At 39.9% G+C, this 25,821-nt stretch overlaps 1 protein-coding gene across 2 annotated transcripts in view; it reads right to left on the bottom strand.

The window, feature by feature from the left end:
• Window positions 1–5,592: 5,592 nt before the first annotated feature.
• Window positions 5,593–25,821, bottom strand: part of drd3 (dopamine receptor D3) — a 42,851-nt gene continuing 22,622 nt past the window's right edge. The window contains exons 5-8 of one of the 2 annotated variants that reach the window (XM_070553366.1): window positions 21,563–21,756; window positions 13,032–13,097; window positions 9,587–9,959; window positions 5,593–6,474 (exon numbers count right to left, since the gene is read on the bottom strand). In XM_070553366.1, the coding sequence (XP_070409467.1) occupies window positions 6,278–6,474; window positions 9,587–9,959; window positions 13,032–13,097; window positions 21,563–21,756 (830 nt within the window). In that variant the 3' untranslated portion in view covers window positions 5,593–6,277. The remainder of the gene's footprint in view (window positions 6,475–9,586; window positions 9,960–13,031; window positions 13,098–21,562; window positions 21,757–25,821) is intronic. The other variant, XM_070553367.1, reaches the window with a different exon arrangement.

The following is a 25,821-nucleotide window of genomic DNA, read 5'->3' as shown; positions in this document are numbered from 1 at the left end:
CAACCTCCAGCAAAAAACATCAGATTCCCTTTCATCACTGGCAACGAGCGTAGAGGTACAAGTGTAAAACAACGCTTAATAAAGGTGAAAGTTTTGTAATCATTTGTTACAAATTAGTAAATGCATTTTGTCCTTACAGGCTTCCGTAGATGGAAATATGGCATCCAATATGGTGTCGCCCAGAGACGTAGGCCTGCTCCCATGTATTTTAGAACAGATTTTTATGGTTATATTTTAAGAAAATGCCAATATTTTTCATCAACTGGGCATCTTTTCATTTATTTACAATGTTTAGATGGCTATTTCCAGTGATTAATGGTTAAAAACTACACATTGTCACTTTAAAGAGTTTTTAAAACTTCAAACTGGTTTTGGTGATTCTTTATACAGAAACTTGATCAGCTTCATATTGGACAACACCCTGTAGCCCAGTGGTGCACCCAGAAAAAGTTTTATAGGCGTGGCCATGGGGCCAGAGAAAACTTTGGGTTGGCACACCAAATAGCTTCCTGTGCTAACTCTGATGTTTAGCCTGTAGTAATGCAACAAATGCTCATTTATTTTCATTATCTATATCTATCTATATCTGTCCATATATATATCTATATCTATCTATCTCTATATCTATATCTATATCTATCTATATCTATATATCTCTATATCTATATCTATATCTATCTATATCTATATCTATATCCATCTATCTCTCTATCTATCTCTCTATCTATATATATATATATCTATCTATATATATATATCTATACCTATATCTATATATCTATACCTATATCTATATCTATATCTATATATATATATATATATATATATATATATATATATATATATATATATATATATATATGACTTATTAAAGAACACTGGTCTTGCCTGGGTGTAGACATTGGGGTGGCCATCAATTTTCTAAGGGTGGCCAGGGGTGGCCATGGCCACCCCTTGGGGTCACCACTGTTGTAGCCCTCTACTGACCAGAAACCAAACATAACAGTTTCGGTTTACTTAATAGTAAAAATTTTGGAGTCGCACACTAAATAGGCGTCTGTGGTAAATTTGGCCTGTAGCCTGTAGCAGTGTGGTGGCCAACAATTTTACAGGGGTGGCCATGTCCCCCCTTGGACAACCCTTAAGGATGCCACTGCACAGTTTAATGTAGTTTACTGGACATGTTTTTGTGCATTATGCTTATTTCATTCATAAATAAGTAAATTACATTAAATCAATGACACAATAAATTGATCTATTTTCTCTCTCAAACCTTAAAAAAATGACGTGGAAATCTAAATCTGATTAGAGTTTAATTTAGAAACAGCAAGGAGAATTATCCTGATAGTAAGGAGTCAGAGAAGGATCCAGCTCTTCAGGTGCACTTGTGCAGAGCAACATTTGCATAAAAATTCAGAAAGTCGTGGTGTTGACTGAGTAGAACAGGGATGCTAAAACGATTAAACTGAGCTTCCTGAGTGTTATTTAGTGTCACAATGCTACTTTACTATTTTATTTGAGTTAGTGCCAGGTTGTAACTGAAATATCATCAGAATAGATGACAATCACGGGCAGGTAAAAGAAAAAGTTTACTTTGTGCATTTCTGACAAAAACTGGTTTAAATTAATACGGCAGCACTGACAGGAAACCCCAAAAGTTATATCAAACTAAAAATAACAGATTTTTTTCTGGGCTTTCACCTGACAGCTGGAATTTTGTGAAAACCGTGATCTCTCTGAGATAATGATCTTCCCAACAGATGAATAATTTGATAGAATAAAGCCTCCTTATGATAGATGGTTCCTCTAATTATTTGCCCTTTCCAAACTGTTTCTAATTAGAGACACACGATGGCTCAGTGCAACAAATTATCTAGAATATGTTATATTTAAACAATGTTGGTAACATTTTACCCCCCTCTTTAAAAAAAAAGAGTCTTACCATCTTTTGATTAACTATGTGGTTTAAACATTTATTTTAATTAAAATGTTTAATGAAAACCTTAATTCTGGCAAAAACAAGCTTAAAATACACCAGATTTCTCCAAAAATGAAACTAAGTGCAGATCTGTTGGTATCCATCACCGACTGACCTATTCGCTTGACCAGAAGAGTTTGATTTCCTTTCATCATTTTCTTTTTACAAAAGAAACCTGAGTTTGTGGAAGCTCTCATCAATTAGTCAGTTTTGATTGCTTCAGTACTTCTCACTTCCCAGCCTGGCCCAGCAACGCCACTTTTTAGGGAAATTGTTTTGGAAGAAAACTACAAAGAAAGATCTGACAGAAAACTCACATTAGCTGGCGTGTAGCTTCATCAGAGGGCTCAGTGCACATAGAAGTTCAAATTAAAGGCTTCAGATCCAAAACCCCCCACCGAGCAGCTGCATGGGGCCTTTCCAACAAGCAGTCGCAGCACAGCAGAGAGGACTTTGAACACTGTGAGAACTTAACGCTAACCTAATGGAAGTGGGGGGAAACTTTTATTCATCTATGTGGTCATTTTTGCTTCCAGATGACTTTAAACTTTGTAGCTTCCAGCAGACAAAACTGTCTTTTAGAGCCATTCACTAAACACAAAGTCAAGATATTTATATAGTCAGTCAAGATGTTCACTGAGATCTTCATGAGCCTGCATTGCCTTTGGGATAAAAGCCAAAAAACACAAGGCTGCTTTTGATGTAAAAAATGTGCGCCATGAAATTGGATGAACACCGAGAGCATGCATGATCCCAAAGGGGTAAACTTTTGTTTCAAATGATCGTGTAACCTTTCCTCCAGCAGCAATTAAGGACAAATGCAACACTTTTAGCATCACTGCTGATAAAGATGCATAACCTAAATATATTTCAACCCTCTGGCTGTTCCACATTGGTGGACGTTATTATTTTAGCAGTTTTTAACGCATTTCAACCATTAATTTTACAGTTTATTTACAGTAAAAATTTGTTTTTAGGAACACAAGCACATATGGGCACAGATATCTTCACATGCAAGATAATTAATATAGATTTAGTCAAGGAGCCAAACAGCAAATCCCTCTGTCTGCGTTTTGATTACAGCTTTCAAATATGCAGTTATTCAATTCCCTGCGATGAATTATGTATTGATTTCAACTGCAGGAAGACAGTTTTTAATAGAAGGGGGACATAAATCAGAACGATGTATTATTGATGTTTACGTTAAGAGGATCACAACCGGAATGTTCCTCTCACATGGCGTTGTGCAGCCACAAATAAAAGCACACACAACTACACACAGAAACACACGGGGTGCGTGTGCATCATCATCATCATCATCATCATAAGGGCGAGTCGACGTAACAGTGCTAAGTGTCAGGGGAGCAGGTGTATGCGGCTCGGATAAATGAGGAAGCCTGAGACGTGGGGTAAGAGAGAAGAACCATCTTTATTTATTTATATATATTTTTTTGCTTTTAGAGTCATCCATCTTTCTCTTCATCCTATTTTTTGATCTCACACTTTCTTTTCACTTATTTCCATTTTGGCTCAGTGCATTCCTCCACAGCTCACCCATCATGCGCTTCCAATTTTCTGAAGCTAAATCTCATCCATCTCAACTCTTCTGAGGTCTTTCCCAGAAAAGCCAGACTTTGGTGAAGAAATAACTTATGGCACCTTTAATGAAAAGTGAAATTCCCATGTACACATTAGCCTGGAAAATATTTAATGTTTGTTCTTTCATTTACAAAGTTAGGAGTGTTCTCTCTTCTTCTCTGCTCTTTACTATCCTGACTGATTTCTTAAATGAACAGTTTGGACCTTTGTCAGGGAGAATTGTATTAAAATGTTATGAACAAATAACACTGAATAGCTTTTAGAACAAGGAGAACAAAAGTTAAATTCTAACCAGATTGATGTGCTAACTGCTAATTTGAGTAAAACCAAAATACAAGAGGATTGCTCCCATCAAGCTAGATCTAAAAAGTGTCACAGTTCATGCAAATCGTTTCATCAATCTTTACATCTCTAGTAATTTTCACTTTGCAGTTATTTATTTAGGAGACTACACCGGAGAGACACCTCTTCAGGCCAGGACTCTACAGTCCACCTACACCTGAAGGACAAGGGACACACCTTTGAAGATGACAAAGCACACATTCTGGACAGAGAAGATAGATGGTTTGACGGAGGAGAAAAGGAAGCCATCTGTGTCAAAAGGGGAAAAACTACATTAAATTGGGGCGGTGGCTTGATTTCACCTTTAGCACCTAAAATGCAACTCTGAATATCGTTCCCTAACCGTTTCAGTCTAGGTCACACCCTCCCACACTTACAACCACTCACACACAATTGAGGCTAACAACTCATCGGGGGTAGGGAAGAGGGGTATTCATAGGTAGTTTCTGCTCATTAAGCAACAATAGACAGCTACAGTTTATAAATTTGACTCTCCCATATTCCAGTCAGAATTAACAAAGCTCCTCAGGTGAGAAGCCAAACATCTTTAAGAAGCCAAACAAGTCCAGTTGCCTTAATTAGAACACCTTTGGATTACTTGTTTAGTAACAATAGTCCAATTTTTCACCATGGAGGATGTGCGTTACCATCTACTATAGTGAAATGCTAGATGCTGATATTTTTCCACTGTAGGATTAACTGTGTGAAATATACATTTTATATTTAGCATAATGCACATTGCTGTTTTTAGATATCCTGTCCCGTTGGTATGAAAGTAGCAGCTGAACCTGATGATGTCAACTGCGACAAAACTAGGGATTTGTCCTTATTTTCATTAAAAAAAAATCAGATCCAGTATAAAGTGAAACGCTGTTTATCACATAATGTTAGAAACAAGGGGGGGGGGGGGGGGGGGTCTGGCAAAAACGACAACATGCAACATCCAGCACCATGAAGAACACACGCTAACGTTCGTAAGTTAGTTAGGCGTGCTAAATCTTCCCATAAGTGAACTTCACTTGAACTAACAGTCAGTAATTTGGCAAAAACAACAACCTCAATCTCCACTTTTGTCCTCCATTCAATAATTCACTGTAGACGTCCATCATGGCGGACCCATGTGATCAGGTGACGTATGCAAAGAGTCAAAAGCTGGAAGTTACTGTAAAGCTGCTGCTCCCACTCTTGGTGCTTGAAAATAGATGTAAAATTAGAGAAGCAGCTAGCACTTTCTAATGCTTTCCGGAGAAAAATGTCCACTTCTGTGACAATAATCCTGTAAAATGAAATTCAATGGTAATGCAAAGATTGGTGAAATCATATAATTGCTTAAAAACTATGAAATTTGACTCATTTCTAAAGGGCAGCAATCCATTGGATATGATCTTTTTCAAAGTGGTGGTTGGCTTCTCTGTCTGGTCAGAGTTAATCTGCTCACATTTAAACTATTTCCCCAAAATGAAGTTGTTTAAAAGCTATCTACAACAGGTAAGATGTTTACCGTTCATAACTTTCCCACAGAACACCCTTTTAAAGACCGAATTGCTTCAGAACAAAAAAGCATCAAGTGTTTTCAGAAAGAGCAGCTAGCAGTTGGATTTAAATCACAGTGAATTAAGGAACTACCAGAAAACACTCTCGCCCATGCCACTGAAAATAAATGCCTTTTACCATAAAATCTCATGTTTTTATTTCGAATGAATCCACATTGAGCACAATGCCTGCACATCAATACATAGAACAATCTTCAAAATGATTTGGGTCTTGGCTGGGACCAGTGCGATTCCAGCCCATTTCATATACACAATGGTAAATTTTGATTTGTGCATGCGTTGGCGAATACCTGAAGGTCATGGCGATGAAGAAGGGACGAGCGGAGGAGGTGAATATTGTTGGTTAATCCACTCGCTGCGGAGGCAGGAGGCCTTCGGATGAAGTAGCCCACACATCCATTTGTCAGCCTTAAAGCTTCATTTGGACTCCAAAGAACTTTTAAACTCACATCGACCTGAAAGTCTGGAATTTATTATTTATGTGAATGAGTATTACTGATAATATACAACACACATATAAAAAGGCCTTGTGCTGTCTGTATGCAGGAGAAAAGTATTGTTTGAGGAGTAAAACAGTTCAAATGGATCCCAGCCTCAAAAGAAAAATAATGGTATTCACCAGAGTCCGGATAAAAATTCCTCTTTTGTTTGTATTTATTGCTCCTCACGTCCCTTATTCCATGCCGCACCTTGATGCTTGCGTCTTTTACCGGTGCACAGCTGGCGTCATGGTTTACACCCCTCCACAGTTATTGCACAAGTGCGTCGCTTATTTCCATTTTAATCTCCCGACATGTTAGTAGCCTCAACAGCTGAGGATTTTGATGAAGGCCCGTCTGAACTCTATGTTGAACGTGGTGTAGATGACGGGATTGAGGGCGCTGTTTACGTACCCCAGCCAGGTGAACGCACCGTAAAGTTCTGGAGGCACGTAGCATGTCCTGCAGTGGGTGTTCAGAATGTGAGTCACAAAAAAAGGCAGCCAGCAGATGAGAAACACCCCTGAAGCAGGAAGTGTTTTGGAGAAAGGACGATGGGGAACGGAGGACAGAGTGGTGAGAGCAAATGGAAAAACATGAATGAAAAAGAAAAGGGAAATGGATTTATCGTGCCAGTGTAAGAGGATTGGAAGAATGTTGGAACGTGGAAAAAGAGGGACAAAGAAGAGGAAAAGAGATTAATCTAGTCTTGTTTATTATGTTTACTGTAAATTATCACTAATCATTACCTACAAGTAAGAGGAGACACAAACTCCACAAATGATCTGTGGATTTAAATACCTTCATCACATTTTACTGGATTTCTGACAGTTTTTCAATATTTTCCAAGATGTTGGAGCTGGAAATAGATGTCTTTGGAGAAAATGCAAGAAACAGTTCTGTTTAGATTTTGGGTAACACTTTACAATAAAGGTCCCTTTATTAACGTCTGTACATTATTAAGGTCCCTTTAATATAGTTACAATTATTTTTAACTATTAAGTGTCATTTCTGGACTGTAAGCCACAACTTTTTTCATTTTCTTTGGACCCAGCAGCTTATGCAACGGGGTTAGCTTATCTATGTTAATAACTTTACAGCTAACGGTCACCAGGGGTGCACTATAGACCCATTGAAGGTTATCGTTTACATCCGGGTAACTATATTTCCATGATTTAAGCTAACAAACTGAAACCTAGGGATTTAGATATTACTACTTTACATTATATAACATATGTTTGTGCAGATGAACACAAAAATAAGCATCTCAAAGCTAACGGTGTTTAGCATAACGCTTCCAGCTCTGCGTTTGAAGCTGCTAACAAGCTGTGAGGACGACAGTCCTTCTCAGAACCGGTCGTTTGGACTTCAGCTTTGACCCACAAAACGCTGTATGAACTGCGTTGCCAGATGTATGATAATTATCGTATTTGTAGGATAATTTAGCCCTCTGTATGATCATTAATCCCATATGTACGATCATTTCAGCCCTTACTTGTGTGGAGTCTGCGGCTTGCATTCAGAGACATTCCCTAATAACCAATCAATGCTTACGTCGCATGCAGTGACGCTGTCCATGACCAAGGAGGAAGTGTGAAATAAGTAGCGCTGACATCAAATACAAACAGAAATGGACGCGGCTTGACAGCATGAGTAACAATTAAAAGAAACCGCATTGCCAGCAGGCATAATGAAAACTTTGAGAAAGACACATAGCATTAATAAGCTGGCTGCTGTTAGGTTCCCACTAAAGCTTTTGGCCTCTGCAGCAAAGTTCAAATGGTCAGTGTGTTGATTGAGTAATTAATTACAATCTTATATTAACACAAGAGAGAAATTCCTTCATATTTATTCATATGTATAAAACATTACTTAACATATTGCTCAACCAATACATGATGATGAAATAGGGGCGATGTAGAAAAACGTTATAAATGACATTACTGTCAGTTGTCTCGCCTCTGTCAGTGCGCCCAAGGGCAGCTGTGGCTTCATTGTAGCTCATCACCATCAGTGTGCGAATGTGTGTGTGAATGGATGAATGATACACTGTAGTGTAAAGCGCTTTGGAGTCCTTACTCTGAGAGGCGCTATGCAAGTGCGGGTCATTCATCATTTATCATTTGAGTGCAGACTTGTTGTTTATACACTCCAAAAGCTAGAGGTGCTGTTCTGAAAGCGATGCTTGTTTCAATCAGTCTTAGATTCTTTAAAGCTAAAACAATCTAAAAATATATCATTTTGCGCTAATATTGAAGCTGTGGGTCATCAGATGTGCCAGGATGCTACGATAACTTTTCTAAAAATACGATCATTTTAAGATCCTGGTACGATACTTCATTATTTCCAGTCTGGCAACACTGATGCTGAAGGATCGCCGTGACAACGCTCGTCTTTGATGATTAACAAATGCTTTGTTTATTCTGACGAGCAAAGGAAACAGAAACACGGACGGCATCAACGAGGCCCCATGAGCCGACCGTAGAGGGAGCAGTAAACATTAAAACACCTGTGGCTTATATTCAGGTGCACCTTGTATTCAGGAAATTACGGTAATGGTTTATTAATGCACTAAGTAACATTAATAAAGGGAACTTTATTAAGTGTTTGCAGATTTTAGTCTAAAGATTTAAAACAGCACACAAAAAATTAGGCAATTAGACTGTTTTGTCCTTATGCTCCTACACATTTTATGTGATTTTCTTTAGATCTGTTAACCTTTCTATTTCCTAGAACTCCATTAAAGCAAAGCTTTTCTTTTTATAAAATGAATTATGAGATGATTTGGTACAAAAATGATAAATTTAATCTAATCTCACCTCTCTTAGACTTGATTTTTACCCGTAATAACTTGATCAATAATCTATGTTCTGTGACATTTTCAGCCAGTGCCTGAATAACTATCCCTTTTTGTTTAGCGGGGATTTAAATTTGTTTACTAATCAGATAAAATAAGTCACAATGCATGAATTTAATAATTAAGAAATAATGTTCTCTCTTGGCTTCCATACCTTCAACCAATTATTTTAAAGTGTGTAAAATAATTCAGCTTAAAGAACATTTTACCACTTTAAACCTAAATTATCTATTCATCTTTTAAAGATTTAATAAAGGTTCTGAAACAAAACCTCCAGTCTTTTTAATGTTCATTCTAACAGAGCCTTTTTTGCAGGAATCTGAAGCTCACACCTGAAAAACAGGTGGGAAACAATCTGGATGTCAACCCTTTGCTTGTGCACGCCTTTTTTCACTGACACCACAATTAAAGATTTGTCAGATATCTGCAGCACCAGAGTTAACTGGACTGGGTCTAAAGTAACCTGGCTGGTAAGTGGAGCGTTTGGAAGCCATGGCAGGAGCTCCACCGTTTGTCCTGATGCTGTAAAATGTGCGTTTACTGCAGCTCTGATGTATGCAGGGCTGTTGCACACAGATCAGGCAAACGCTTTAATGCCATCGTAGTTTGAGGGGAAGAAGTTCATCGGCAGAGTGTTAAGCACGTTGAAGTGGAGCGAGGAACTTGGTTCTATTAAAACGCCTGCAGCAACTCCATCAAACGTTATTTCCATAAAATTGCCTCTATTAAGTGTTTCTATGACATTTACATTTTCATTTCCTCCGCTGTTTCCACTCACCAAGCACGATGGCCAACATCTGAGTAGCCTTCTTCTCCCGAGCATGCATGCTCCTGAATCGTGTGCTGGCAAGGGAATGAGACATCGGCCGCAGTGACGTATGCGTTCGCCCGTTTGACAGGTCCTTCACCTCGCAGTCCATCCTGACAGGAGGATGCTCCGCCTCGTTGTTGTCATCCGTGTCCTGCTCCCCCCTCTCCTGCTCCAAATCCAGCTCTGTGCGGCCACAGGAAGCGTGGCTGATGCTGCAGTAGTTCTGCATGTCCACTGGGGGCAGCACAGAGTTCTCCACTGGTCCCGTTTTAGGGCGTTTGCGCCAAAGGCAGCCGGAGAGCAAGCTGGGCTTGGAAGGACCTGGTGGTTCAACACTCTGCTAAGTGGACAAGAGATCATCAGTCAGTACAGCTAATTATCACAGATAACAGTCAAATGGTTTAATACGCGAGTTTACGCAAGGTGTTATTCAGCTGATGGTTGAACGCACCCTGACTGTACCTAAAATTATGTGGAGTCGCTATAGGCCTACCCAGCATGCACCACTCAGCTTGAAATAGCTGAAAACAGCCTTATTTAACATTGAAATCGTTTATGGAAATTTCCTTTAGATTATCTACTTTTTAAATTATTTTATTGTTTTTTGGCTCATTCTAACTTCATGTACAACATCGTTTTGGATTTAATCACTGGTAAAAGAGGAAATTACTCTGCTTTTTTGACACAAATATAAAACAGCAAACAACAAGACTTAGTGTGTTTTTATTGTAATCCAGCTAATCTGGCAAGCTAAATTCAACCACACGAACATAGCCTTCAGAGCAAGACACACCATAGTAAATTCAGGCAAAGTAACATTTATGATTAATTATAATCAGTTGTTGCAATTTTGCAATGGAGCGAAGGACATACTTTTAGAGATTGCTCTTCAAAGCTGCAATAACAAATCTACGAAACAAGCTAGCTTTAAAACACAAACTTAGAACTCTCACCCCTCCCGGTTATCATCCCTGGGCCACGTCTACCAGCACCTGCAATGCCAGATTAAACGCTACGCACCAAATTCCATTATTTGGTTCTTTTCTGCATGCAGCGTAATAAAGAACTGTTTTTACCTAACTCTGTAGCCTTCCTCAGAGTGCCGATGTTGGTAACACCACCAACATTGGCGTAGGCAGAAAAGAACCAAATAATGGACTTTGGTAAACAGCACAGAACAAACGTACCAAAAATGCTTTTCTAGACCCAAACGCCTTTTGTTTTCCACAACTTCCGAACCACTTCATTCATTTTCTTTTTTTAAAAATCTCCACAATATATTTATAGCTGCACAATGTTAGTCATTGTTGAGAGGCATGAAAAATGTTTTAAGCTAATTTGTTTTGCAGATTTGCTTTTTCAGCTTTAATCAGCGGGTGATTGACAGGCTTCTGCAGAGCTTGATGACCTGCTCAACAGGTCATTCTAATAGTCAGGTGTGGTGGAGAAGGGAAACCACTAAAACATATGGGATAGGGGCCTTCCAGGACCAGGATGGACCCATACACCACTGGCTGTTTCAGAAATATGCGTACTTGTCTGAACTTGTGTACATCGGCCCAAGTAATGTTCCAGTTCTAAATGTGTATCATGGCAAGTTCCCAGATGCATTCTTGCTCCTCCCATTATATCAAGGTTGCATCAAAGCATCCTTCTGCAGACCTGGGCCAGCAAGGTATCCCATAATGCATTGCGTCATAAACCGTCATACGCAAAATGGAAAATGACAGAGGAGCAGGGCTTGAATTACACACAGGCTTCCAGGGGAGCCACGTAAGAGTGGGGAAGGGGGTCGCCCATCTGATTGTCTTTGTTAAAACTCTGTGAGATCGAGGTGGGGGGTGGGGGTGGGCAGTTGTTAGTATGATCACCATCATTATAACGCTGTAAAAGCAGGGGTGGATCTGGAAAAATATTTAGGCTCCCCTGAGTGTGTCTGTTGATGGCTTCTGGGGGAGTGCATCACCCTTTTGAGTGAGCCGGGCTCCCCCTAGCTCCCCCCCGTAATTCGGATCCTGCAGAGGAGAAAGTTCATAACTGTAGTATTTTATATTAAAAAAATACAACAATAATTAAGTCCAAGTAAATAAATACGAAGTTGTCCGTTGTACATAATTGTGAGTAACCTGTAAAATTTGGTTGTGTATTTGTTTTTTCTCTTTCTAACACGTCACAATTATGGTAGTTAGCTAGTCCCTCATATCATTCTTTTAACTGTAGCATAAAGCAGTGCCTGTTACCATGACATAAAGGAGTACAGTTCAGTTTTAAAAGCTGTTGTCATACTCCCGAACTCGGTAGAACAGACTTTCTGCTATACTTGCAAAGAACATACTTGTCAAGTAAGCAAGAACGTACTTGTGTACTTGGGTATTGAGAAATGGCCAATGGTCACAAAATTGGAGTCACAACCCAGCTCTGGGTCATCAAACTGTGGGTGAGTATTGGGATGATTACTAAAATCATTGCCTATGGCATATTAAGGCATCAACGTAACGTGAAAATAAAATCAGAGTCTCTGACTTTTATTCCATTATTCAAAAGCTGCAAGTATTTGGAAACCATACGGTGATCCCTTTTCAGCCATTTTTCAGTAACAGCAGCTCCTTTCTATCAATTACACCTAAAATCAGACACCATCTAGTGAACATAAGTCTGAGTCAGCTAGATGTATTAAAACATTCTGATTAGTTAAAACTTTTTAAATTGTTTTTACTTATTTTGCAGCTTTTAAAAAAATACTATTGCAGCCTTAATGTCTGAATATTCTCCATTACTTCAAACCCTCGTCAGTAGAGTAAATTTAATTAAAAGATTGCCCTTAGCTTAACCTCCTAAAAACTTCTTTGGCAGATGAGTGCTACTTGACTAAGCCAACGGAGTGGTGAATAAAGCTCAGAAAATTGGATGTTATTGGTGATTCATGCCAGGAGCACGGTTCAGATAAATGCCTCGACTTCAGGTTTTCTAATGGTGGCGCCACATGATGAGGTAATGCGTTGTGTTTTGCAGAATGTTGTTTTCATTCAATCCAGTTAACACTCGACAGCTTTAATTAGCCTTTTCCTTCAATAGAGTTGCAATCAATTAACATAATTTAATTTCTGTGCAGCTTCTTTTTCCACAAACCTGACTTTTTAAAATGACAAATTGTTATTTTTTCCACTTTTGAGCAGTCTGGGGATTCTGCAGGTGCTGCAGTGCGTCATCTGCAGACTTTGCTTAGCTGACAAGTGACCAGATTACGTAAAGAAACAAGCCACGCTTCAGAATCACAATTTTCAGCTGCTCCAGAGACCCCGGGCCGGGACCACACAGTGGATCAAGAAAAAAACAACAACTCAGCTTTGCATGAATGTACACAAAAACAGAGAGCCTGGTGACAAAATCCCTAATCTAGACCCTAACCTACCATTTTAATCCTTATAGGTGATAAGTCCCGCTTTGCTTTGGGAGTTTCCTCTTGCAAACAGGTTTCCTAAAGAACACAGAGAGAAGTAAAATATGTCAGAGATTTTATAAATGAACGCACACTCCCCCATCAGTCTACGGTTGTCTGACATTCACTTATCGATTCATCTCGTTTCATCTCAGAGGACACTTTTATTAAAATTCAAACAGTAACACAGAGTTCATGACAGGAACAAAACAAATCAAGGAAATTCGATTTTAGGACGTCTAACTCCTGATCAACCCAGAACTCCACATAGATCCACATAGTGTACTGAATGACAACAATAAAAAGGAATCAGCTGTTTTAACAGATGTTTTGAGTTTCTTGGTGGTTCGGAGCCTATTTTTAGTCACTTCTTCAGCATCCCCAGGTCCGTCTCCATCCTGGTTTCTGCTTCCCCACATTTAGTAATTATCACCCCCGCTTCAGTACATCCCTCAGTGCTTTTTGGCATTTTGTCAAATTCCTGTTCATCCAGCAATTTAATTGAGCTTCAAATAAAATATATCAATTTATTTTCCTTTTTTCTGCTTTAGGGCTGGAAAATGTTTACTTTTTATCCTCACGTTGGCACAGGCTGCATCTTTGTTCACATGCTGCTGCACGGCCTTGCACTGCATGTAGTACTGGAGTGTTCCACTAGGGGGCACAGTAGAGAACTCAGACCAGATAGAGCCGGTTTTGTGGGGTACAAGCAAAACAAACATGGTGTCAATAGAAGAGGTCAGTAATGTGTTAATGTTAAGATCACAGCAGCGGTTTCGTAGCTGGTACAAAAGACCTCTAAACCAGAGACGTAGTCACCATGGTGTGTCTCTTGTTTTGTCAACTCCACCTACTGGTTACTCGTAAATTGCAGCATTCGGACGTGCCTTGTAAATTTCAGTGGACGCGGACAAGCGATACTTCAAATCAAAGTAAGTTACGCATGGCAGCCATTTTAAACATGTGTCGTTAAACAGCAACCACGAGTCTTGACTGCCTATTAGCCCCCAACTACAATCACATAAAAGTTTGCCCCGTCGTCCACTCGTTATTCCCCTCGTCTCATCACACACCTGCTCCTCATCTAGTAATCACCCCTGCTGTCGGTTTTCACCCAGCCCAGAGTTAAGTAGTCCCCAGTTTCTCCAAATCATTTATGTATAGGCTACGTGTTTGTTCACTGCACCATCAGCTCATTCTATTTTCCATACAGGGTTTTTGTTATTCAGTCCCTCCATGTCCGAGTCTGCATCCCATCTCACATTATGACTCAGCTCTGCATCACAATCTGGTAAAACAAAGGGCCCAACTGCAAATGTTCGTCTTTTTTTTTTTTTTTTTTGCAGAACTGTGCATTTGTGGGCATCAGAGCTGATCTGTATTGTGTCTATATTAGTGTTGCAGATCTCCTCATTAATTATACAAATAAAGCGCTTATTTATTTGAATGATTGCACTGGAGCAAACATTTCAATTATAACATGATCAACAAAATAAAATAGCTCTTAATAATAAGTGACTGTGTAAACAATGTTTGTTTATCTTCATAATATTCTTGAAAGCGATTTAACTTAATTTATTTGGTCTCGCCGCGTGTTTGAATACTGACACAGTGGATTAGGAGGCGATCACAGTCCATTATCATCCTGATGTGCCCAACCCTGTCTCTCTCTTCCCATAACTGTAATTATTTACAGAGAAAATGTTCCTCAGGAGGAAGAAAGAAAAAAAAAGGTAATATCTCAGCAGATGTTAATTGATTGTGTTGCTTTTTAAAGTAGTTTTTGAAAGCTTTTTTCTGGATTTTGGCCAATATTTCCTTTGTCCTTTCTTGTATTTTATTGTTTTGTTCAAATACAAGGGGGAAAAAAGGACAAAAGAATAAATGTCATGCATTTTTGTCCCTTTTTGCATGACGAATGCACTAGTTCCAAATGCAATACAAAAAGCATAATCCATCCATCCATCCATCCATCCATCCATCCGCTTATCCGGAGTCGGGTCACGGGGGCAGTAGCCTAAGTCGAGAGGCCCAGACTTCCCTCTCCCCAGCCACTTGGACCAGCTCCTCCGGGGGAATCCCAAGGCGTTCCCTGGCCAGGTGAGAGACATAGTCCCTCCACCGTGTCCTGGGTCTACCTTTAGATCTCCTCCCGGTTGGACATGCCCGGAAAACCGCACCAGGGAGGCGTCCAGGAGGCATCCTGACCAGATGCTTGAGCCACCTCAACTGGCTCCTCTCGATGTGGAGGAGCAGCGGGTCTACTCCGAGCCCCTCCCGAATGACCGAGCGTCTCACCCTATCTCTATGAGAGAGTCCAGCCACTCTTCTGAGAAAACTCATTCCGGCCGCTTGTATCCGCGATCTCGTTCTTTCGGTCACTACCCAAAGCTCATGAACACAGGTGAGGGTAGGAATGTAGATCGACCGGTAAATCGCGAGCTTCGCCTTCTGGCTCAGCTCTCTCTTCACCACGACAGACCAGTACAACTCTCGCATCACTGCAGATGCAGCACCAATCCGCCTATCGATCTCATGCTCCAGTTTTCCCTCACTCGTGAACAAGACCCCGAGATCATGAGTCATCCCTGACCCAGAGAAGGCATTGTACCCTTTTCCGAACCAAGACCATGGTCTCAGATTTACAGGAGCTGATTCTCCTCCCAGCTGCTTCACACTCTGCTGCGAACCTCTCCAGGGAAAGCTGAAGATCACATTCTGATGAAGCCAAAAGGACCACATCATCTGCAAAAAGCAGAGACCTGATCCTCAGGCCACCAAAACAGATGCCCTCCACACCTTGGCTGTGCCTAGAAATCTGTCCATAAAAGTTATGAACAGAATCGGTGACAAAGGGCAGCCTTGGCGGAGTCCAACTCTCACTGGGAACGAGCCCGACTTACTGTCGGCAATGCTGACCAAGCTCTGATACCGGTCATACAGGGACCTAACAGTCCGTATCAGAGGGCCTGGTACCCCATACTCCCGAGTAACCCCCACAGGGCCCCCTGAGGGACGTGGTCAAACGCCTTCTCCAAATCCACAAAACACATGTAGACTGTTTGGGCAATCTCCCACGCACCCTCCAGGATCCACCTAAGGGTATAGAGCTGGTCCAGTGTTCCACGGCCAGGACGAAAACCACATTGCTCCTCCTGAATCTGAGGTTCAACAATCCGACGGACCCTCCTCTCCAGAACCCCTGAATAGACCTTACCAGGAAGGCTCAGGATTGTGATCCCCCTGTAGTTGGAACACACCCTGCGGTACTCCTTTTTAAATAAGCGGGACTTATCACCTATAAGGATTAAAAAAGCATAATACAAAATTGAATTAATACACATATAACACATTTTTCTGTGACTCTCATCCCACTATAAATAATTAAGCAGTTTTTCAAAAGTATGTTACCCTGCAGACCAATTCGGTACGCTGTTGTTTTAAAAAGGTGTGTATTCTTTTTGTGCAGCTATAATGATCTATGGTATTGGTCCTTGCCCTCCTCCTGGGTGAAAAGTGCCTGAAATATAAAGTAAGAGGGGAAAATATCCTTTAGACGTGCATCAGCTCTTTGAGAATCTTCTTGTTGTACTAAAATGCTGTTTAGGTGTCAAACTTGGGTATTTTTCATAGATTTTACTGGTTATCTAATGTAAAATAGATTTTTTAAATTCTGTCCTTGATGACAATACATGGTTCATCCCTTGAGTTAGGAACCAGAGTTAGGCAGCTAAAGAAAAACAAATAATTTCTTATAGAAGCAGTCAAACACTGCAGCCAACATCCAAAGACAACCTTTTACAGATGTTCAGATGCTTGGAAGAGGAGCACAAGCTCAGCTCAACCCTGTTCTGAGACGGTTCGTGACTCTTACCGTAAATCCTCTAATACAGGCCCGGGTCTGTATTTGACTCAAGCTCATCAAGCTCCAGGCCTTTATTGGAAGGAGGACCAGAATTAGAGGCAGGCCTCAATTTCTATTTGAGCAAAATGAACTAATGGTTTGCTGGAGTTTTTGACAATTAAAATTGCGCCCACATTTTCAAAGTTAAACACATTTCTTCGAACAACGGTAGTTTCTGCTTCAGCCCTCTCCCCCCTCCCCCTGCGCAGTGGCGCAAACTCACTGATGCGCCTGCAGCCTCTCGGAGTTCCTGCTGCTCTAAACATTAAAATAATTATTTCATTTTCTGTTCCTCACTTCTGATTACCTTCAATGGTGTCTGTTTGTTGCAACCACCAGGTACAAAAACTAACTTTTTATTTGACTATTTTTCTGTCCTGCCTGTTTATTATCTTCCTGCATCTCCTCTCAATCCTAAAGAAAAACTGCTACCTGGCTTCATATATATTCACCTTATGAGTTACCTTTGAACTGCAGTTCAAAAAGATCTACCGACCGCAAAAACAGCGGAGTGCTCGCCGGCCACATCAATTAGGTGCGTCACAGAGGACAAAACAGGTGATGCGCCCTGATCCACAGCAGCGAAACGCATCAGGCACAAATAAAAGAATAAAAGACAGAAAACATAAAAGGAAATGAGCCAACATGAACGATCGCGTGTTAAATTTGTTTTTGAGGTGGCGACACCTAATTTGATAATGTTACTGTGGCCGTGCTCAGGACGCAGATGTCTGGAGCGCGTCAACAATCAGAGCTTTGCATGCGCAAGCTGGTTAAGATTAGGATGGGGGTGAGGGGAATGTTAAATTGCAAGAGTGTAAAGGTCACAATTTGGTTAAATGTCCGTTTTACGGCGGGTGTCAGTACCAACGCTCTGGCACAGCACATTGCCTCCCGACGCGCAGGAGCTTGTCACCTGCTGACAGCAGGCTGCTGTCTTTTCCGTGGACTGCATCTTGCCAGTCATTATCACGTGACAGCGACTAGTCGATGACAGGCATAAAAAGTCACTATAGAGCGGTGAAGTCGACTAGTGACTAGTTCATACAACCCCTGCTACTGCTCCCCAGAGTGTTCTGCAGCACAATCAGCACGTTCTCTTTGAACTTGATAACAAATTTTCGCCTCCTCTTCGTCTCTGCATGGTTAAAGTTACCCTCGCGGTCTATCACTGGCAAATCAAAAGTGAGACGGATGACACAACCGCCCCCCGTACTTGCTTGTTACCACATTCCACCCGTCCACAATAAAAAAAAAACGGCCATTATTCACCTCCGCCGACTCAGACACCGGACAAAATGTGATACCCGGCAGTTAATTAAATACAGGCTAATATTAGAGGATTTACGGTATTTATGGTTGTAAGAATTAAGGTTGAACACAGTTTGTTCTTCAGCTCCTCCCATGTGAGATGGAACCAAGTGGGTCATCCGTTAGTCGTCGGGTGTCCCTGAACCTTGTTGTTGGCTCACTTTTGTCCTTTCCTCCACCATTTATAATGTATTTAAACCAGTGCATGACAGGAACAACCTTTGTCACAATTCAGAGATGCTCTGAAAGTGAAAAACCTGACTCTTCACTTAATAATAATAATAATAAACTCCACCTGAAGAAAATACCCAAAATTATCCTTTTTACCTGTCAGTTTTAAATGTTTTGCCTGTTTCTGTGTACATTATGGTCATTTAGCATGAATGAGCTCAAAAACAGAGGCCACTACAGAATGCCTCCCTCTTGATTGAATCAACTATTTTTAACTTGACAAGTTATTTTGATTAAGATGAGCTTCACTTGGACAGACAGGCGTATCCACTGCTGCACATTTACATTTCCTCTCTAACCCTTTGCTCGTGTGAACGCTTTGCTGCTCACCACCTACATTTACAGAGCTGCCTCACTCAAAATGACAGCGTGTGTCTAATGTTACCCTTATGAACCCCTTTTATCTAAAAATGATTTCTAAAAAATGAGCTTTGATGCATTCAGTCTTTCCTAGCAGCAGGGCTCTTGTCTACTCTGCATTTTAAAGTCATGAGGTCGTACAGGAGGGTTTGTTACCGAGATAAATGCACAATGTGTCTTGCTGCAAATGCAAGGGTGGAGCTTCATTTAGCGAGTTATTGTCAGTATGAATGGAGATGTAAATGAGGAGGGGACAGTAGGATGTGCATAAAAAGAAAAGACTTTGGTTTCAGACACTGAAAAAATTAATAAGTTCATCTTAACATCCCTCTGAGTGATGTTTTTTGAACATCAAACAAGAACAATAGATGTGTTGCGCTCTGGTATACTGTCCTAGGAAGTACAAGCAATCACTGAGATTTAGAGTTTTGCTCTCAATACAATTTTCAAAGGCTTTTAGAAATGATTTAAAATACAGTGGGTCACCATCAAAAACAGGAATATTTCTTATAGCAAAGCAGAAGCTGTATTTTGTTGAACCAACAGAGCAGTGATTTCATTTTGACGCTGCATTATATTCACAATGTCTGGAACGTTACTTGACGGAACACTGCCATGAGTATTTTGCAAAACAGGTGAATCATTACTTTGTCTTTGAGGAACATCAATGGTATTTTTGTTAGGAACTTCTATTTCCACATGCTTGGGTTTGACACTGACAATGGCAGAATCGAATGGAAGACTGGGTGAAAATGCAGGACTTTGACTGGCTGGCACAAAATGTTCAGCATTTGGATTTAGTCCATTTGTTTCTTTAGTTTTTGACTTTTCCAAGTAAGAATTCATGCCATCTGATGCAAGGACATGTTTTGACGCCCTTGAGCCACATTTTGAATTTATTTCCAGAACCTCCAGTTTAGCATTTGTCACTTTTATTTCTGCCTCCAGAGCCAGTTGCTCCCGTTCTCTTCTTAAATGTTCCAGTTTCTTTCGTAATTCCTCTTGTTCCAATTTTATTTGTTCCTCCTGCGCCTCCAAAAGATGCTTTTGTTTTAAGGCAGCCATGCGCTCCTCTAATGCTGCTTTCTCTGCTTGTGCCAATAATTTTGCTGATGCAGTAGATGAAACCTTGGAGACTTTAGAGCTCATTTTGGAATGTGCTGTGTTACAATTATTTGATGCACTGTCATCGGGCCCTATCTAATTTTGGATTTGGTTGTCAGGAGGCTCAATACAAAATTCATATGAATGGCCAACATTTGATAACCACCCTTTGACATCATCTGCAAAGTTCAAAAACACTTTTTCCTTTTCATCAAAATACGTATTTTGTTTTTCTTTTTCATCCTGAGGTAAGTCCAGCGACATGAATGACACACGCTGTCGTTTTGCCTCCTCAACACAAATTATCATTTCATCCAAAAGAGACTTGACTTTATCAATATTGTCTGCAGAATGCATCAATTCATCCATTTGTTTCATGCAAAATGAAAAAAAGGAAAAAAATAATCTACTTTTTTATTGTTATGTTTGTAGTTGGTAAAATGCAACCAGGCAGTGACCTAATCCATATAACCTTTTTTACAACAGGAGGGACAAACATACATACATACATACAGCATTTATCTTCTAACCCTCAGCAGAACTTCCCCTGAACTCTACACCTTTATATATATTAGAAGTGATCTGCTGCCACCTAGTGATCAGTGCGGTGCACAATAGTTACAATGTTCCATGTCCATTTACACTTAATCAATAACACAAATACTAATATTTACTCATCCTAACAAATCCCACAATGGTTACCTTTAGAATGAGACCAAAACAATCAAATAGACCTTTTGATTACAGAAATATACTCATTAAAGTGTGTGTGTGCGTGTGTGTGTGCGTGTGCGCGCGTGTGTGTGTGTGTGTGGTGTGTGTGTGTGTGTGTGTGTGTGTGTGTGTGTGTGTGTGTGTGTGTGTGTATGTAAGTGTGTCATTTCTGCCTCATTAAAACTATATTTAATAAGAAAAATTGCTGGAGTGCAAATTTTTTTAATGATTAAAATGTTTTTATTCAAGATTAATTAATTAATTACAAAGCCTCTAATTAATTAGAATATATTTTAATTGAGTTCCACTCCTAATATAAATTAAATAAAAATAGCAGATTTTTAAGGCAATAATGACACAAAAAAACCAGTAATATTTTTTGATCTATAGATTTATGCTTCTTTACATAATTTTACATCCCATCCCATAGCAGGAAAATATCCATCATTTTTCCACATCTTTAAGTTTCGTTTATTATTTTCTTAATTTTGAAACTTAATAATGGAATCAAAAAGGTGGTTTCTCAAAAATGGCATAAAATATGTTAAAGTAAAAAAACAATTGACTGATTTTATAACATAATTCTCTTGTCAGAATTTTGAGACAAAAAGAGACATTTTATTCAATGGGCCTCATCCTCTTCTATAGACATTAATCAAAAATCATAAATGGTCTGTTTTTGAAAATAGTCTTTTTTGAAAGGCCCATTCAAGATGTATCTGTAAATGTTTTACTTAGGTGGACTGAAGAGAAAAACATCTCTTTAGATTTTAAAAGCGCTGAATCTTTACTTAAAACTCCACCACCTAAACACTGGTGTTAATACTGACTTTGGAAGACAGAGAAAAAGTAAAAAAAAAGTTTATAAAAACATCCTCACCATGGACAGTTGAGTAGAGCCGGGCTGCACTTTTCCACTGGGCTGCCCAAAGGTGATCCTCTTCCTCCTCATCCTGAGAGAGACGTAGATGCGAATGTAGACCAGCAGCGTAACGATGAACGGCAGGTAGAAGGACACAACGGACGAGTAAATCACAAAGTCAGGGTTGGAGATGGAGCACACTCGGGGGTCGTCTGCAGTAAAAGGAAAACATCCTTATGCAGAAGATCGCTCAAGATTATGGAATCGTTTTACGAGATGGTTACAGCTGACCTCTGAGCCCAGCGCTTACAGTGGATTAGACAGCAGCCCTGCTCTTTGGACGCGTTAAATCAAAACTCCTGAGTTAAACATCTCTCAGGTGAACTAATAGAGCTGTAAATTGGATCTAATAGAAAAAAAAAAATCGACCGGCTTTGACCTCCGCTATTAAAGGCACAATGAATGTCAGAAGGTTTGAATCAATGCCACATGACCCCAATACCAACAGAGATGGAGAAAAAAAAAAACATTTTGTATGTCTTGTCTCCAAACTGACTGTTCTTTTTACTTTTGCTCTATAAACCATTTCGTCTAAAGATTACGGTCCAATTGACCTGCTGAGCTGCTCCAAAAGGAGACCTGATGTGAACCTATGAGGCAGTCCGTCCCAAATGTGGTCCCACAAAGACCAAACAATAAAGTTCCTGCTATCAGCAACCATTGTTTCATATAAAGTGGGCTAAGACTCACGCCTGAACTGGTACAGGCAGCTTAATAATGTGTTTGACTGATGCTCTTTGTTGTGTTTCTGCAGTCATGCATTTTAGTAACCAAAGTAGCCATTATTCAGTTTGATTTCTTTTATTTGCACCAATTTTCTCTTGCCAGCAAATGTTTCATTTAAGAAGACAAATAGCTGTTAATATTTTCTCTGACAACCAAGACATTTTCTTCTTGGGAAACAAAAAATAAATAAATAAAATAAAAAATAAAACCAAGATTATCACCAATGTTTTTCCACTAATGCAGCAGTAACTGGAAATATGCTAAATATAAGGAAGCAAAAATGTCACATTTGAATAAGTGAGATGGAGCTGCTCACGAGAAAGTGAAGCCACATTAGTGGATCAGCCACAATTTTTTGTCCACTCACAGGTGACCTGTCATTTACAAAGATCTGACGGAAAACCCTTTGGTCCTGGAGTTTAAGCATTATTTGAAAATGCAACAACCGCCATAAACGTTCTTGCAGGATCCTCCTGTTCTCCTGTCAAAACATCTACAAATGTTATGCCAGACATCACCAAACGCCCTCAGAGCATCTGCTCCTCTGCCTCAGAATAAACTTTATTTTTTCTAGTTTATAGAAGCCACAAATATTTAGAAGCTGTGTTTTCATGCTCATGCAGTTTTATCAACCAACAAACATTAGCAAAGCTAAAAAAATTAATTATTTTCATCTTTTTTTCAGAGTGTCTTGAACAACGTGACATTAACACCATATTAAGGCCCGTCTCTGTGATCAACGCAGATATCTCTATAACACTGGCTCTTCTCTGCCACCATCTCTGCCTATGTTCTCAGACTTGACAAAGGTCAGCACACCGACACAGAGGATGTGCAACATTCTCACAGGCTGAATGCTTCTGTAAGTTTAATTTAAGGTCATGTCTCATGCCACCCAAAAACACAAGAAGAAACAAAGCCAGGATCTCGCCGAGCTGTGGCAAAATGTCTCGAAACATTTGGGAGGGACACTTTTATTTGGAGGTTTTGTGATGCCAGAGCATTTATGTCGTGGGCAGTGATGTTGTGAAACCTAAATCCTCGATCCAAAGTCCACAAGCAAATGGTGACAACCAGTGTTGGGAGTAACGCCGTTTAAATATAACGGCGTTACTAACGGTGTTATTTTTTAGGCAAAGGAATAATCTAATTAATTACTTTTCCCACTGTTGCAACGCCATTACCGTTACTGGGGGCGGAAGGTTGTGCGTTACTATGTGCTTGTCGAATGCTGAGCAACAGTGTGAGGCTTTCTGACCGCCACACTTCAGCTGCAGCCAGAGAGAGAGGTGTTGGTAACGCACTTACAAACACGATGCTGATTGGCCGGGTGGGAGGAGACCCTCACTGTCTCAGTCGCTGCCTGTTGTAGACCCAACAGAGCAGTGATGGGAGGGAATGGTGCCGTTTAAAATAACCACGTTAATTAAAAAAATATTTCTTTCTGTAACGAGCAAACTAATTAATTACCGTCTTCTTTTAACAAAACGATCGTTTCTGTTACTGATAAGGAAATGCATGCGTTAAGCAGTGCGGTGTGTTGAAGCTGTCTTCAGCTGATCAGGAGCTAAAGAGGTAGATGTTTTCATCCAAGCGCATCACGGCCTGTGAAGAACAAGGAAGACATGATGAATATCTACGGCTGCAGACCCGCAGATTCGCTGCTGCAGGTGGGAATCTGCAGCAGTGAATCTGCGGGTCTGCAGCCGTGCCCTTCTCAGCGTGACAGCGGGACGTCCCGAAGATCCGCTCACCTGTTCACCGCTCAGACGTCCTGATCTTCTACCTTCCTAGATCCTCCAGCTGTAACCGGTTTCTGATCATGTCTTTAGTCCCAATGTAACACTGATGCATCAGTCTCAAACGTCATGGAGCTCAGGTGTTATTAGAACTACCTGTGTGTGTTTACCACCCAGCTTCAGCTCTTCTGTGGTTGGGTCTGACCCAAGTTAGTAAATGTAAGTCCTCCATCAGGCTTGTGCCTCTTCTAGTGTCATTTTAAAGGATTTTATTTATTTATTTAACCATTACTAGATTGCCAGCAACAGAAATGCTACTAAAACACACACAATTATGTGAAGCTGGAAAAATTAAAATGCTGTGCAAAATTACATTTATTTCTGTAATTTAACTAGACTGAGAGACCATTTAAAGGCTCGGGAACCTTTACAGGTGTTTCTATCTGCAATTTTAAATTTTAGCTGATTGGGGTCTTGTTAAATATCACACAGTGACCTTTTAATAGTCTAGATAAGTGTAATGTTCCTGTTAGTAGTTCCTCCTGTTAAGTGCTTATTTATTTAAATTATTCAGGTTTATAAAAAACATTTGGACATACATTTTATTATGTTCCAGTCATTAGTCATTTATATTTCACTATTGTAGTAATTCTTGCATGCTTTAATGAAAAAAGTAACTAAGTAGTTATTTTTCTTGGTAATTAGTTACTTTTATAATCTTGTAACTCAGTAACTGAGTTACTTTTTTGACAAAGTAATCAGTAACTATAACTAATTACTTTTTTAAAGTAACGTTCCCAACACTGGTTACAATAGAGAATTTGCAAATTTCCACTTTAGTCAAAATGTTTGACAGCATTGTTTCTGGTGCAATTTATCTTCACTTTCATGTAGATGACAGGCCAAATAAAACAAAGATTTTTGTTCAGTGGGATACCCAGCTTGAAACCCGTTTCATGAAGAAATTTCAACTATATTTGCATGAATTGTGTCAAATTTGAGCATTTTAGTCCAAATTCTGTTTCACACCACACGCACCATCAACAGTTGGAGCCCTGTCTCTAGTTCTACAAACCAAGGCCATTCAAAGACCTATCAACAACAGGTAAGATAATGATTGTTCATGAACTTTCCACAGATACCCCACCTTTAAAAGATAGCAACAATCACTTTAAAGTGACTGTGTGTATTTTCCCTGGCAATAGGGGGCAGCACATACCTAAATCATTACAAGCAAGGGGTATTTTGTTAGGTATGTCCCCAAACAACTTTTTCACTTCCTATATGATACCGATATTGCAGTCTTTAGTATTGACCAATACCGATATCAATCCGATACAATATCAGCACAATTCATAGATACTTTTACCTATTTCGTAGTGTGGAATGTAGGAAAGGCTTTATCAAGGGATATTACTCAATCGGAGAACAAGAGCCAACAACAGTAAGTATGAAAAATGATGCAGTCCGATATAATCTGATACAGTGTTTTTGGGCCAATATCAAATTACTTCCGATATCGATATCGGAATGGGACATCCCTAATTTTTGTGTTTGAGTAAGACCTTACCAACAGATGGCCATTAGGGTCAAAAATCCCTGAGAGCACAATATTCAAACAAGTACTTTGTCAGATCCTTCAACCTCCAGCAAAACAACAAGCACATCAGACTCCCTTTCATCACTGGCAAGGGGCGAAGAGGTAAATGTGTAATAAAAACAACATTTATGAATAACATCATTTCTGTAATT

The sequence above is a fragment of the Nothobranchius furzeri genome, chromosome 7 (genome assembly GCF_043380555.1).
Source record: "Nothobranchius furzeri strain GRZ-AD chromosome 7, NfurGRZ-RIMD1, whole genome shotgun sequence".
Lineage (NCBI taxonomy): Eukaryota > Metazoa > Chordata > Actinopteri > Cyprinodontiformes > Nothobranchiidae > Nothobranchius > Nothobranchius furzeri.
Note: the sequence above shows the minus strand (reverse complement) of the source record. Positions and strands in the feature narration are given on the sequence as shown.